Genomic DNA, 16,308 nt, shown 5'->3' on the forward strand with positions numbered 1-16,308 from the left:
AGTACTCGCAGCTACTCTTGTTGTCTTGAATGTCAGCTTTATTATCAAAATGTGGGATTTCTTTGTTATTAAAACTTAGAATGTGGCACAATTGAAAACCGCAGACAAAGCAACTCAAAGCTGAACTGGAATCTCCTTGTTCCGTTCCACAGCAGTTGGGTAGAACACTTCAAATAAAGAAAGTAAAAGAGCTGTTCAGTTACCGCATGGCATGTCTTGCATGTTTACCCCTCCTTTTCTGCATTAAAATAGCAAATACGAGAATCTTCAGTGCAATACTGCAGCATTTGGAGTTTCTCATAGCGATAAACGAGCATTGTCCCATGGCTTCTTGTGCATTTAGACCTTCCCAACAGCAAACTCGTCTTCTGTTTCCTACTGAAGTTAGAAGTGTGCGCAGTTACAGCGCTGCAGAAATAAAACTGGTCCCAAAACATTGTACTCCAGGAGAACAGACACCAAAGGAATGTGAGACAAATGGAGGAAAATTGGCTGGAAGTTTCTGATGCCTGGGAAATCCATAGTGGGAAGCAGTTAAGATGGGTTTGGGAGAGCAATAATCAGCGTTCATTCATTCCAGTAAAGCCAATTAAGCTAAAACAACAGCAGAAACCCATGTGGTTACATGGGAAGCAGAGTCAAACGCAGGGCAGGGTAAGCAATGGAAGAGTGGGAGAGTTATGGAAACAATCCAAACCAAGCAAAAAAAGAGTAACTGGAAGAGCAAAGAAAAATGATGATCGGTATCTCAATTAAAACAAAGAACAATTAGCAGAACTGGTCCCTGAGTGACTTCACATGCACCTCAGTGACAAAAAAAACCCCTTATCCTCTTCTGCCAGTTCTTCCCAAATCAAAAGGGGAGCAGGTTGGGTGCTGGAGGTTGTCAGCACGTTATTTGTAACAGGCTGGGTGGCAAAAGCTGCCCTTCATCAGCCTCTGCTTGCAGTTTCCATACGTTTCACCCCTGGTTCAAAGCTGAGATTTAACTGCCTGTGTTGTTTTTTAACAAACAAACTGAGAAAATACAGCTGGTTTGATTTAATCTGTGTGAGCAAGCCTGGCAGCGATTGCATGAAAAGCAGAGGAGAGGGAATAGCCTTCTGTAAGGATGATTCCATTGAGCGTCTTGAACATAGACAGATAGTTTCCTGCACGTTCCTGTTTAATTTTTTAAGAAACCAGCCATTTAATCTCTTTCTGCAACTAAGGTTCTCCTTATTCTCTTGAATTGTTGCGATTCCCTTATGCCCAATCTTTAGAGATAATTGTGGTGAGAAAGAAAACGCTGCTTTTGCCTTTTTAGCAAGAAGTGTTCTAACTCCTGTACAGCCCCTTTAGGACCAGCGTTAGAGCCGTCTGCCCAGCTGAGAAAAGCCTACACAGAATTTCCGTGTAACCTATCACAGAATCACAGAATCATACAATCACCAGGTTGGAAAGGACCCATTGGATCATCGAGTCCAACCATTCCTAACACTCCCTAAACCATGTCCCTCAGAACTTCATCCACCCGTTCCTTAAACACCTCCAGGGAAGGTGACTCCACCACCTCCCTGGGCAGCTGTTCCAGTACCCAATGACTCTTTCTGTGAAGAATTTTTTTCTGATATCCAACCTGAACCTCCCCTGGCAGAGCTTCAGGCCATTCCCCCTTGTCCTGTCCTCTGTCACTTGGGAGCAGAGCCCAGCTCCCTCCTCTCCACAACCTCCTTTCAGGCAGTTGTAGAGAGCAATAAGGTCTCCCCTCAGCCTCCTCTTCTCCAGGCTAAACACCCCCAGCTCTCTCAGCCGCTCCTCGTCAGACATTCTCCAGCCCCTCACCAGCTTCGTTGCTCTTCTCTGGACACACTCCAGAGCCTCAACATCCTTCTTGTGGTGAGGGGCCCAGAACTGAACACAGTATTCGAGGTGCGGTCTCACCAGTGCTGAGTCCGCGTCACTTGTGGCTGTTAGAGGAGGGCCTCCTTCTCCACCTCCTCCGCACGCTGCCAGCTCAGCTTGGCAGAGGTATTAGACTTGGACCTGCCGCAGGTTCTTCACGGTCTGTGGTAGCTCATGGGCAAACGGATGAGGAGTTCCGTGTTCCCAGTTTATAAACAACTGCATCCGATACATTCCTTCCACTTAACAGTAGATAGATTTTGGAGATAAACCTTTAGAGATGGGCTTCAAACAAAGCTGGTTTGGAAACGAGAAGAGTTTGTGATAGGTGTGAAACTTGAAGGTGTTGCTGCTCAGAGTCTGTGGTTGGCAGGACAGGAATTAAACATTACAAAGTTATTTCTTTAAGGTGGAATTACTTCACCATGAGAGCGGTGAGGCCCTGGCCCAGGTTGCCCAGGGAAGCTGTGGCTGCCCCATCCCTGGAGGTGTTCCAGGCCAGGTTGGATGGGCCTTGGGCAGCCTGAGCCAGTGGGAGGTGTCCCTGCCCATGGCAGTGGGGTTGGGACTGGATGAGCTTTAAGGTCCCTTCCAACCAAACTATCGTATAATTCTTACAGGCAGGGAAGGAAAAATTTATAGCTCATAATCAACCCAAGTAAAATGTAGTCTGTGATGTTTCTTTCCTGCCTGAGGTCTTGGAAGGCTCCTGTTCCTATCTCTGGGTCTGTCAAGAACAGGGAGTTTCTACTCAAGAGCAGCACATGTAAAGCTACTGCAAGATGTGGGCAGTTCTCCAGCCCCTCTTCAGCGAGCTTTCCTCCCTGACACGCCGGTTCAACAGTCTGGCGATAGGAGGTGAGCAGGGCACAGCCTACCTTTTCCCTCTTTCCTATTTTCCCTCTTGCCTGGAATGATTTTGTTGGCAAAAGTCAGCGTCTGTAATGGCTGCGAACTCTTCACCCTACTCCGGGGGACTGGATCTGTCTTAAAAAGACATCTTCCAGCTTTTCTACACTTGGTTGAAATTTATCAAGAACCTTGTAAGTAATTTCTGGGAAACTATAGCATAAATTCTCCGAGTCTTGTTTTCTTACGAAATCAGGCAGAAATGAAAATCCCTGCAAAAACAGGATTTAAAGGGATTCCCAGAGGCACACGTTTGTGCGCTATCTTAAGTACCGATCGGCCGTGTGTGTGTGGATTAGAACTTACATAAAGCAGAAAAGTAGATCAACAGTTCAGTTCCCTCCATTTCAGGCGGAGTGGAAACACTCTTGATTCACTGGCTCTGCTTTCCCCTCGCCCCCCTCGGTCTGTAGAAGAATTGTCCCATCTGCAACTGGTGTCTTTTTAGCTGTGTGTGTCTGAGAAGATAGAATCATAGAATAGTTTGGGTTGGAAAGGGCCTTAAAGATGATCCAGTTCCACCCCCTGCCATGGGCAGGGCCACCTCCCACTGGCTCAGGCTGCCCAAGGCCCATCCAACCTGGCCTGGAACACCTCCAGGGATGGGGCAGCCACAGCTTCCCTGGGCAACCTGGGCCAGGGCCTCACCACTCTCATCGTTAAGAATTTCCTCCTAATGTCCAGTCTAAATCTGCCCCTCTCCAGTTTATCCCCATTGCCCCTCGTTCTGTCACTACAAGATCATAGAATAGTTTGGGTTGGAAGGGACCTTGAAGATCATCTAGTTCCATGGGCAGGGAAGATCTGGGATAGCTTTCCTGAACGAGATCCAACACACTCATAGCTCCTTAAGCATCCTTTTCCTGGACTAAGATGTTTTCTTGGGTGGTATAATTTGGCATTTCTTGTCTCTGGGCTAAAGGTAAAACCCAGGTTCTGCTGATACGCTTCTGTTATTCATTGCATCCTAAGATTAGCAAGATCAGTCTGTCTTTGGGCTTAAGCCATCTTCAGGCTTGATAGTGGGCACTGCCCACGCCACACGTGTCGTGAGCAGGGTTTTCTCCTTGCAGACGAGGCAGTCTCACCAAGTGTGTGCTCACAGGCGTTGGGTTCAGGCTTAGACTGCTTTTCACAGAACCCAAGGCATGGGTGGGCTTTCTACCAAGACTCCAAATCCGCAGTTGGCAGCAGCGACTGATGAGAGGAAAGGCACAGAAGGAAGCGTTTGATTTAGCACTTCCACTGGGAAGCTGCTACCCTGAAGGAGCCACAAAGACCTTGTTTCCTCTCTGCTATTTTCCCAAAACATCCCAGGAAGGGATAACGGAGCAAACATTGGAGTCTCACCAGGCCACAGCTTTGCCCACTGGCATAAGAATTAAGAAATTATGTTCTGCTTTTGATTGTGTGCGTCATGTCTGGTAGTTATTCAAACACAGTCACGGTACAGCTGAGTAAAGATACTTCAACTGATTAAACAAAGCATAGCTCCAAGGTAACCCGCAGTTCTTGCTTTGCCAGCTTGACACACCGGGAAACAGGATCATAATGAGTGCCAGTAATAGGACATGATTTGGTTTTATCCGAGTTGCTGGCGTTATATACTTGGGAAAGGGCTATTTCTATTATTGCCATGGATGCCAGAGCAGCACCAGCAACGGTGGTGGAACACACGACGCGAGATACGCATGGACAAATAGAGGCTTTGGGTGTGAGCTGGTGGGGCTGGTCAAGAGAGCTTTGAACTAGGTTCGATTATGGGGGTTAGCATGGTATTGCCAAAGGGTGGCAGCCCTAGTGGGAATATTTACGCTGCTTCTGGGAGCACGGAGGGCTTGGGACCGTATCTGAAATGCTTGTACACTAATGCATGCAGTATGAGAAGCAAACAGACTGAACTGGAAGTGTTGGTCAGCTCTGAGACCTATGGTGTTATTGGTATTGGTGAGACTTGGTGGAATGAGGATGGAGGGCTGCTGGCTGTTCAGGGCAGGCAAGGTGGAGGTGTCACGCTCTGTGTTGGGGAGCGGTTTGATTGTGCAGCCACTACAACTAGCAATGATGTGGTTGAGAGCCTCTTTGCAAGGATTAGGGAGGTGGAAAAGAAATGAGGTGGTGCAGTGAGCGTCTGCTACTGATCGCCCAGCTGGGATGATAGCCCTGGGGGGTTACTTATTGGTAGTTACAAGAAATTGCTAGATCGCTAACCTTATCCATATGGGAGATTTCAACTTTCCGGACAAAGGTTGGGAACATCGTACTGCTGTGGTGAGCAGCAGGTCTGGGAACTTCTTGAAGTTTGTAGGAGACAGCTTCTTATCATAGATGACATGGGGTCCTGGACTTGTTTGTGGCTAGAGAAGCACTTGCGGTGGGTGTGATGCTAAGAGGACTGTCTTGGCTGTAGCGATCGTGAAGTGGCTGAGTTTAAAATTTTCAGTGTAACGAGAAAAAAGGACTGCAGAGTTGCTGCCCTGGACTTCAGGGGAGTGAACTGAAAGGTATTCATGGAGGTATTCAGTGGAGTACTCTGGGAACCTGCTTTGAGGGCTTAGGAGTCCATGAGTGCCGGTCAGTCTGTAAGAATCAGCTTTTAGAAAGCACAGGAGCGGGCAATTCCACGTGTCATAAGCCAAGCAAATGGGCAAAAGCCCAGCTCGGCTGAACAGGGAACCCCTCGTGGAGCTCCAGAGGAGAAGAAACTGTACGATCTCTGGAAGCAAAGTCAGGCTTTGTAGGAAGAGGACAGAGCTGTGGTTTGTTTATGCAGGGAGAAGACACAAAAGGCCAAAGCTCAGTTGGAGTTGAACCTGGCTCGTGTTGTTTCAGATAACAAGAATAGTTTTTCTGAGTATATTCATAGCCAGAAGAGGTCTAAAGAAAACATTGGACTGACACTTGTTGAAGATGATGGCCCTCTGCCTAATAGGGATGAAGAAAAAGTGGAGGCATTCAATGTGGCTTTGCCTCAGTCCTTTGTAGCATAGATAGACCCTGGGCTGTCCTCTCCCCTGAGTCAGAGGACCGTGAGTGCAGGAACCATGACTTTCCCTTTGTGGACACTGAAATTGTAAGGGACCGATTGTATCAGCTGAATGCTGATCTCGCTGGGATCCGGTGATAGGACACATGGGAATGGTCCAAAGCTATGCTGGGGGGGTTCAGACTGGAAATTAGGAAGCATTTCTTTGCCGAGAAGGTGGTCAAACCCTGGAAGAGGCTTCCTCCACAGGAGGTCGATGCCCCAAGCCTGTCGCTGTTTGAGGCATTTGGACAACATCCTGATAGCAGGGCAACTCCACTGAAGTCCCTGGCAGAATCCGCATGATATCTTAATGACATTCCATACTTTAAAAGAAAAAAATTAAATTCCTTGCTCAAAAAAATCTTCATACTGCCTTCGCGTGGAGTATGAATGTCTCAGTGCTCCTTTTGTTATGTTAGATACAGATACCTACAGGGGCGTCAGTATGTGCTGCATTCAACCAATGTTCTCTCCGTGTTCTTGGTTTTAGTGCAATAGCATCAATCTTACGAGCCTGGCTCGACCAGTGCTCCGAGGATTTCAGAGAGCCACCCAACCACCCTTCTTTGATGAAGTTGCTGGATTACCTGAAGAGTAATATGCCCGGCTCTGACCCGGAGAAGAGGGCACAGAACCTCTTGGAGCGCTTCCAGAACCAGGAAGTGGAACACGATGGTAAGTTGTCTTTCTGTTGTCCCAGACTGTATGGTACCACAGGGAGTTATGTGGAGCGCACCTCATTAACTCTTATGCTAATTGACCACACTGCAAGGCTCACCAGTGACTTTTTTCATGGAGTGGTGTTTGTTTTTTGAATCCCTGCAAGTTCTGTGAAAGACGAAAGAGCCGTACAGTGTAGGGGCTTCTGCCCGTTCGTTGCTGGACTGGGAAATCCAGCACCTCTCTAGTACTAAGCCTAAGCTTTTAGACTGCTGCGGCAACTGAGTGGTTAATTATCAGCCCGCTTCCCATGTGATGGAATCAAACACAGCTACTCTTTAGTTGCTCTTCTCATTTCGACTCCCATCTTTCCCCAAGAAAAGCCTAAACCAACAAACAGCGAAATCCAGAGCTGTGACAAAATCCAGCTTGAGTCAAGCTGTTGGCATGAAGCTTTCCTTCCTCGTTCCCCTCTTGTCAAAGGAAGTGTCTGCGGCTGTTTTTTCCTATTTGAGCGGCCAGCTGCTGGTAGCCAAGGACAGAGGAAAAGCCTACGTTATTGGAGGTCACATTCTACTGAAACAATAGTGACCTGTAGTAACACAAGGGCGCTGTGTGCAGCGTCAAGCCTGACACATACCCTTATCCTGCCGAGAGAGCTTCCTCTGGCACAAGCCGAAAAGTCATAGGAGCTCACGTAGTGTGTGAATGAGAACTAGAAACAACTACCAGCTTTGGTAGAGGGGCGAGACGGAATAATTTGTGTAATAAAGGAAATGACAGAAAAGAAACATTTAATCCCATAAAAATCATGTCTACCGGATATTCCAGAAATACCGCGTAAACGCATATTACTGTGAAATCCCAAATTAATTCGGTAATTAACACATACGTAAAAAGGAGCGGCGCACGGAGCCCAGGCGTCTTCCTCCTTGAGCACAGGTAAGTGAACGGGACTGCTGATCTGTGCCTGTTGGTGGCCTTTCCTGGCTTTGGGTCCCACGGGTCAAACAAAGCAAGCTCCCAAGAGCTAGATTTGGCTTTGTCTGGAGTTCAAAGTGACCGGGAGTTCCCAGCAGCTCTGCTTCTGCATTTATTTCCTCGAGGGATAGTTAAGGTTCATTGCTGAGTCACAGATGGTTCAGTTTGAATGATAACTTTTTTCCAAATTGTGGCAGAATAGAGGCTGTTAATTAAAATAAAACAAGAGGAGGAGAACACAATTAACCTGTGGGCTCTGCCGGGAATTGTAGAATCATCAAATAGTTTGGGTTGGAAGGGACCTTAAAGATCCTCCAGTTCCAACCCCGCTGCCATGGGCAGGGACACCTCCCACTGGCTCAGGCTGCCCAAGGCCCATCCAACCTGGCCTGGAACACCTCCAGGGATGGGGCAGCCACACCTTCCCTGGGCAACCTGGGCCAGGGCCTCACCACCCTTGTCATAAAGAAATTCGTCCTCGTGTCCAGTCTAAATCTGCCCCTCTCCAGTTTGTACCCATTGCCCCTCTTCCTATCGCTACAAGCCTTTATGAACAGTCCTTCCCCAAGTTTCAGAGTTGTCACTTAGATCATCAGAGCTCCATCTTTGTTTCAGAGAATGCTTTCAAAACTCTTAATGTAATGTGCAATTCAGAGTCGCTGATGACTGCTGTTCTGAAACATTCATGCTGTGCTCTGGATTTACCATTTGCGGTCCTAATCCTACAGTTTGATTTGTGTAATCAGACCTCCGTTCAGTGCTGCCATCAGCCACACCGGTAGATCGGATTGCAGTACCAGATACGGCGATAAAATCCGTTCTCCGGCCTCAGCGCTTGCAGCTTGAGCAACACAAAGCGCGTGAGTCAGAGATTGCAGGTTGAGAAGGGGCACGTGGTTGCCCTCACTCATGTCAAGCGGGCGGTTGGACTCGGAGAGAGCTGAATGGATCAGGGCGATTTGAAGATGATGAGGTACTTGACTTCCAGAGGATTCCAGAGCTTCTTGGGCAGTAGGGAGAAGACCGTTAACACGTTTATGAAGTGATAGAGAAAGGAGAGAGAGAGGCGTGATAAAAGAAACGAAAAATCTGAGGTGGCGCTCCAGGATTTTAAGGGTGCTGTGAGGTTCTGAGGGGAGTTGCAACTCAGCATTGATGATTTTTCAGTTGAAGTTCAAGAACTGAGAAGAAAATGAGGAGTTACATAGCTAAAAAGAGAGAAAAAAATGTGCCTCTTGTAGCAGTTCAGTGGATCTCCATTTAATTATGTGCGTTGTTACAAAAGAGCCACAGAGGAGTAACGCTGAACAGAGGTCTCCATTTATCGCGTTTAGCTCTGTCAATAAATTGTGCAATTGGAATGTGCAGATGGAGATCTGGATACGGCCTGCAGTTGTAATTTGTTACATCAAAACTGCAGCAGCTTACATTGATTTTTGCTAATTAAGAAAGGAAAATGAAATATTTTGATAAACAGTGCCGTATCCCTTTATCTGCTTTTGTTGCTTTAATGTCTGTTCTGCTTTCATTGGACGTGGAGCTTTGCGGAACACTCCGCAATGCACTGCCCGGGTTTGTAATGAAATCTCCCTAGTAGAAAACTCTGTGTTTCTCTTGTTAGTCTTAAGCAAGTCCACTTTTTTTCTTCCCTTCTTTTGGAGTTAGTGTCACCTTACAGTAAAAGGGATTAGGAAGAGGATGACAGGCTGAGAGAGTTGGGGTTGTTCAGCCTGGAGAAGGCTCCAAGGGGACCTTAGAGTGACCTTCCAGTGCCTGAAGGGGCTACAGGAAAGCTGGGGAGGGACTGTTTACAAAGGTTTGGAGTGATGGGACGAGGGGCAACAGGGATAAACTGGAGAGGGGCAGATTTAGACTGGACATAAGGAGGAATTTCTTCACTGTGAGAGTGGTGAGGCCCTGGCCCAGGTTGCCCAGGGAAGCTGTGGCTGCCCCATCCCTGGAGGTGTTCCAGGCCAGGTTGGATGGGCCTTGGGCAGCCTGAGCCAGTGGGAGGTGTCCCTGCCCATGGCAGGGGTGGAACTGGATGGGCTTTAAGGTCCCTTCCAACCCAAACCATTCTATGATTTATTTTCAGGGATTTTCTGTTCGACTTCCTTCTCGACCATGGGAAGCGAGGGCGTGTTTCTTTGTCTTTTAATGCGGCTTTGTTCCCAACCTGTGGGAGTAAAAAAGGGACATGGGAACATCTGTGAAACCCCTTCTCATTTGGATGAATGCTGTAGGTACTCACTATATTCCCTTTTCTGGGAAAAATTCCCAGAGAGGGAGGCTGAGGGAGGCTGGGATAAACATAGAGTAAATGTCCGTGTAGCCCTGTGAAGGCACAAATGCTGCCCAGAAAATCTGATACCTTTTATAGCTACATATGGGGGATTAAATCTGGATACCAGAGCATTCCTAATGCAGTGTTTTGAGTATATAACTGCACTCCTGTCCCTTTGCAGTTGCTTGTTTTTTCAGATTATAGTCAAACATAGAATGAATCATAGAATCACAGAATGGTTTGGGTTGGAAGGGACCCTAAAGATCATCCAGTTCCACCGCACCCCTCCTCCATGGGCAAGATTACCATAGATTAACAAAGTTCTGCAGTGCTAATAAGAAATTCTTGTTAGGGGGTGGTGGGTTTGTTTTTTTTTCTTTCAGAAGAATGGTTAGCAAAGGGTTAAGCCGCTCCTCGGCGAAGGGACCCTGAGCAGCTCGCTTCTTTCTAACTCTGTTTCTCTTTCTTCCACCTTTTCTTTGCAAATTTAATCTTCTGGTCATCATCTTTCTCACTAAAATATGCAGCACGGTGGGTCAGTGACATCTTTGGTCATTCTGCTATAAATTATACAGAGATGCTTTAAAATAAACATCTGCTTTGATTCACTGTTTGCTGTATGAATTTACTGAATTGTGTTTTTCCTCCCTGGACAGTTGCGTTCTATAACGCTTCCCTCGGTAACCTCTGTGATGAAGAGGAGTTAGACATCAGCAATCTGGAAGAATTCTCTCTCTTTGAAGAAGACCTTGTGGCAGAGCAGTTGACGTACATGGATGCGGTATGTAGAGCACACGAACAGCTTGGAACGCTAGAGGAAAGAGCGCTGGGCTTCTCAAGGTGTTTTTTAAAGTTATATCAGTATAAGGGTGGTGTTCCAGAATAGGTCTGTTGTTGGGACGCAGAACACACCTGGAGGATTGTGTCCAATTCTGGAATCCTCAACAGAAGAAGGAGATGGAGCTGTTGGAACGAGGCTACAAAGATGACCAGAGGGCTGGAGCAGCTCGCGTACGAGGACAGGCTGAGAGAGTTGGGGTTGTTCAGCCTGGAGAAGAGAAGGCTCCAGGGAGACCTTAGAGTGACCTTCCAGTACCTGAAGGGGCTACAGGAAAGCTGGGGAGGGACTTTAACAAATGCTTGTGGTGACAGGACGAGGGGGAATGGTTTTAAACTGGAGAGGGGCAGATTTAGACCGGACATTAGGTGGAATTTCTTTGTGATGAGGGTGGTGAGGCCCTGGCCCAGGTTGCCCGGGGAAGCTGTTGGCTGCCCCATCCCTGGAGGGGTTCCAGGCCAGGTTGGATGGGGTTTGAGGAACCTGATCCAGTGGGAGATGTCCCTGCCCGTGACAGGGGCATTGGAGTTAGAGGATCTTTAAGGTCCTTTACAACTCAAACCGTTCTATGATTCTGGGAACACAGCTCTGCTCGGTTTTCCGGACTTTGTTCATTGGGCTTTTTCCTTCAGTTATTCTGAAGGCTCTTTTGAAAAAAAGTGTGGCCTTTTCTGCGAAGTTTAATAGTTGACATCTAACAAATAGCATCTTTCGACCATGTTGCTGCCTAGCCTAAAGATGTGCGGGTACTCTTAACTGCAGTGCTCTGGTTTGGTTTGTCTCGATCAGTTTACTTCAAAATATCACTATATATAAAATTTTCCTGTTGATTCTGCAACTGGTACAAACGTGTCTGTTATTTTCCCAGCACTATTGAGTTGACAGTTCTTTTAGAGCATCCAAGCCTATAAGGATTATGCCCAAGTGTGTATTTTGAACTAAGAGAAAAGAAATATTAACCTTTTAATAATATATTAGATTTAGATCCAATTTGTTCTGTAAATATGCATTTCCTTTTGTGGACAGTAGAGATCTGGGCGAATCCTGCTGACTTACGCGCCTCTATTTCACTCTAGAAACTCTTCAAGAATGTTGTGCCCTACCACTGCTTGGGACGCATCTGGTCTCAAAGGGATAAGAAAGAAAACAAGCACCTGGCATCTACCATCAGAGCCACTATCTCTCAGTTCAATACCGTTACCAAATGTGTGATCAGCACTATCCTGAAGGGCAAAGAGCTCAAAACGCAGCAAAGAGCCAAGATCATCGAGAAGTGGATTTATATTGCACACGTAAGGAATTTCTTCTGGAGCGTTCAATGCGTGGAGTGCCGTGGAGTGAGGGAACTGGGAGGGGATGGGTGCACTGGTCTCAGGCCGGTGAACATCTTAGCTCGAATTCTTACTGGGTTTGACCAATTTTCTTTGTAATAGCAAATGAAGTATTGCCATTCCTCTCCTTAATTCCTTCCCCACCATGGAAATGGGGTTGATGCTTGTCTCTTCGCAGGGCTGAGAGTGCAGATACTGTGTTCTTGCAAGTGGGGAGTGCCGTATTCTTAATAATATACCATTTACGGGAAGATCGGTATAAAATCAGCCAGTTGGCTTCCCTAGGCAGAAAATACTGCTCGTGTCGGTGAAAGAAGTGAAGCGATGGTTGATATCGGCCAAAGGTTAGACCTGTTTTAAGAGGAAAGTTTACCAAGGATGGAGTAGGACTGGCAGTGTGTGGAGGCAGTCAGAATAAGCTCTGCGCTTACCTGCCTTTGGCCGTTTGTGTTGAGTCAGTGAGCATCGTGCTCCCTCTCCAGCTCCCACAGTGTTTGTAGACACAGGAGTCAGATCCAGTGGAAGACAGCGCTACTGCGTGTGTTTTCTTACATTTATATATATGCGTGCGTGTATAGGAAAATAATGTAAATGTAAGGTCTTAAGTCAGTGCAGACAAAGCTAAATTACTTCCAGGAAGTAGAAGCTTCTTTAACATGGAAAAAAAATGGAATTATTGTTTATACTCTTTTGTTTCAAAAAATTCTTGAGGCTGAAAAGTCATTTGAGTTATTCACAGTTTACGTTAGGTACACAGCCCAGCTGGTTTGGAAGGGGTGAGAGGTGCAAGCAGCGACCAGAAAAAATAAGTAGAGTTACAATATGATGTCAGTCTCCTCATCTTCTTGCCTTTCTGCTTTGTTGTTGTCTTGCGTAGCTTTTACTTTCTTCAATTTCTTTCTTCTACAGTTTTACTTTCTTCAATTCCTTCGTCTTGTAGCAGATTTGGCGTTTCTTAATTTTTGCATGGAAGAGTTTTGCGCGCCTCCTTTGCATAATTCTAATTTGCTAATTTCTTAGACTTTACCATTAATATTTTACTGCAGTCTTTTTAATTCCCCTGCAGAGTTCTGGGCAGCTGGCACTAAATTAGATCTCTCATTTGAAGAGAACATTAAAGCACTTTCATGTGGACGCGTGTTGACTTTTGTCTTAAGAATCACATGGATTCTTTCGGAGCTATACAAAATAAGCAAACCTGAAAAATTCAAGCTGGAGAGAGGATTTCCAGCCCTGACAATGCACTTCATGCTTCCAGAGCCGGTATTGTTAGTCGTGGCACCTGAGCCGCGGCAGCGGCATGGTTCAGGAAGCTGGTATGGGGAAGTAGCCTTTCACCTCTCTTGGAGCACTTACGTCCACTCGGGTTTTTTTTACCATCTGATGGCTGCTTTATAGCCCGGGTGAATGGATTAGGAAGTTTGGTGCCTATTTTCTGTGTGCAGGTGTTGAGGTTGCAGAGGGCACCAGCTACGGGGCACATACTGGTCTGCAATCTGCACGAGCAAGGATGAAGCAGCTTCCTGCTCCTGATGGGGCAACACGGAGGCCTGAGAAAGCCAGGACAGACCCCATGCTCATCACACTTCACTGTTCGGAGAGCTTTATTGATTCAATGCTTCTCCCTTTATGAAATTACTACACGTAATTAAACATTCCAGTCTTAGCTGAGCACATGAAAAATGCATGTGCACGCACTACGAGTGAATTGCACATGTAGGGCAGCTACCTGCATGTGTACTCAGTTGCCCACTTCTGAAGAAAGTCGCTTGCTTTGTGCATGCAAATGAGCGTTTTGAATAGTTAGATGCCTGAATTAGAAAATAATCCGCTCATTAAAAGGCAGTTATTCACTGACAGCAACCTCTGTAACTTAGCAGCGCGGAGGTCCGCATTTGCTATCTGGTTTGGATTTGCTATCTGACTTTTGGATCCAGGTTCTTGGTTTACAAGATAAACTGAATGCTTTTTCTGACTGCCAGCTCTCCCTGCTCCGTGTAGACCTAAGGCCCCTGCGCAGGAGCAGCCAATTTCACTCACACAATGTTTTCTTTAAAAATAACAAGTAAAAATGAAATCATTACTATCCTGTCACACCTAATTTTTTTAGATCCAAGTTGCTTCTGCGCAAGATCCTTTCTTGTTTTCCCTTTGTGAAGGGCGCAGCGTGAAACAAAGTTATTCAAAGCAGTCTTAAAGAATTCTTCTTATGTACAAATGAAAGCTTGCTAAAGTTTAGTCTGCAGTCAGTTAAATCACTGAGAAAGCAAAATCCGATATTGAATTCTCAATGTGCTTTAAGTTATCAAATGTGCAGTTAAGTCAAGATGGTTCCAAATTGGATCTCCCAGTCCAAACTCCTGTTGTATTTGAAAAAAATACAATGCTAAGAATTTTTGTCTCTAAATCCATGTTCTCCCCAGCCTGAATTTCAAGTTGAAAGTAAAGAGAAGAAGGTCTCCTCCTCAAAAGCGTTGGTCTCTGAAGAAGAGCTGCTGAGTGGCTTCTTTGACCCCAAACCATGGAAAAATAGCTTTCGGGTCTTGTGTGTCTTCCCACATGACCTTGACCTTGGTCTTTAGCCTGAATGCCGACCCGCTTCACGTGCTGTCTGACCAGGCAGCCTTCTTACGCCACATGTTGTTAAATGTCGCCTTCGAAGTCGCACAAAGATAGTTTTTTAGGTAAATAAAAGGGAGCAAATGTGCTTGCCCGAGTCGTTCAGTCGATTGTAGCGCAGCTCATGGACGGAGCTGCGGATGGATTAAGGGCTGACTCTGTTTCTGCTAAGGTTGCTTTACATTTGAAGGAAATACGTGATGTCTGTTTTCACTGTCAGGATCCTTTACACGATCGGCATGATTAGTGTGATTATCAGCCCCATGAAAGTTTGCAGAAGTGGAATTGTAGTTTGGATACATTCTCATCTACGTGCGACGGTCGGATTTGCCTTGTGTTTTGCCTGCTTAACATGCAAACACCCGTTAGAGCTTGTGTTTGCCGGAGTTTAAGTCTGTGGTGTCCGAGCTCTGGTTCCTGAGCCACCAACAGATCGACGGGTTCCTTGAAGAGTCACGGGCCAGACTTACCCCGCCGCCCTCTTTGCTTCCATCTGCTTTCCCAGGAATCTCTGCTATTTTTTGGAGAGTTAAATTTTGCAGTATCCTTTTCCATGGAAGGTTTTGCCACAGAGACGCTGTGTGAGAAACCCCAACGTGCCAGTGTTTCTGCTAGGATTCGATCCCAACTCTGGAAAAGCTGGGAAGGTTCTTCTCTTTAACAGTGTGCAAATACTTGAATATCAGGTTATTCCTTTGCATGTCTTTATTTTTCATTGACCCTTAGGTGATTGAGAGTCTACGTTCTAAATGCCACATGTGAAGAGGCAAAGCCCTTTTTTTTCCCCCCTTAGGAGTGAGAGGGATTGGAAGTTATAAGGAGCTTTTTAAGTGTAACATTTGTGCTTTTTAGCCTGACTTCATGGACTCGGTTCCACTTTTATTTTACAAGGAGAACTGGAGGCTGTAACACTGCAAGAGCACCACAAGTACATGAAAGTGAGGAAAACAAGCTGGAAGTGCCAAAGTTCATAAAGCGTTTGGTGGCCGAAGGAGGGAGGGATATTTTTGATGCTCAGTATTTGTACAGCTGCCTGCTTAGCACTGAGAATGTGTAGCAAGCGTGACACCGGTCAGAAGAAGAGCACTAGCGTATTTGTAATGCTGACATTTAATGCTCATGTGTTTCTAACCGCTCCTTTCGCAGGAATGTAGGATCCTGAAGAATTTTTCCTCCTTGAAGGCCATCATCTCAGCACTGCAGTCCAGCCCCATCTATCGGCTGAAGAAGACCTGGGCGTGTGTTCCAAAGTAAGCCTCCCCCTCTGCTCCTGTCCTTAGCGCCAAACGAAGGCTCAGTGCTCGCTCTTCCCATCTTGTTGTTCTCAGCCTTCCTATTCTGCTCCCTCATGGACATCTGTTCCCTCAGAAGGACCTCTCATTCCTGTGAGGTTCAGACCCCTTGTTTTGGGTCTGACTGCTGTGAGGTTGTGTTACACATGGAGGCGACAGCCCGCCCTCAGGAATACTGGGTCTATCTGTACTTTAGAGCATATTGTATCTTCCACAACCTCTTTTAAATAACTATGGGACTAGCTCCTCACCCAACTCACGCACTCTGGTCTCGGAAGGTCAGCAGAAGAACACCACAATACTTGCCTGTTGTCTTCTCTCCCGTGAAGCTGGAGGAGGTCCAGGTTGCTACAAAGCCTTATTAATCTTCTCCTGGCCCTGACGTTTCCTTAAAACATATCCCCAAACTACAAAATCCAAACCTGTATTGAAGACAATATTTCTTACGAGGGAATACCTTTTTATGGAGCTGTTGTTTCCCG

General features: G+C 46.4%; 1 protein-coding gene across 5 annotated transcripts in view; it reads left to right on the forward strand.

Moving 5' to 3' along the window:
* RGL1 (ral guanine nucleotide dissociation stimulator like 1) overlaps positions 1-16,308 on the forward strand; it is an 80,838-nt gene that overhangs the window by 44,512 nt on the left and 20,018 nt on the right. For all 5 annotated transcript variants that reach the window (XM_054073568.1, XM_054073569.1, XM_054073571.1 and 2 more), the window contains exons 5-8: positions 6,312-6,496; positions 10,403-10,527; positions 11,661-11,876; positions 15,681-15,784. In XM_054073568.1, coding sequence (XP_053929543.1) covers positions 6,312-6,496; positions 10,403-10,527; positions 11,661-11,876; positions 15,681-15,784 — 630 coding nt within the window. The remainder of the gene's footprint in view (positions 1-6,311; positions 6,497-10,402; positions 10,528-11,660; positions 11,877-15,680; positions 15,785-16,308) is intronic.

This window comes from Cuculus canorus, chromosome 8, assembly GCF_017976375.1.
Source record: "Cuculus canorus isolate bCucCan1 chromosome 8, bCucCan1.pri, whole genome shotgun sequence".
Lineage (NCBI taxonomy): Eukaryota > Metazoa > Chordata > Aves > Cuculiformes > Cuculidae > Cuculus > Cuculus canorus.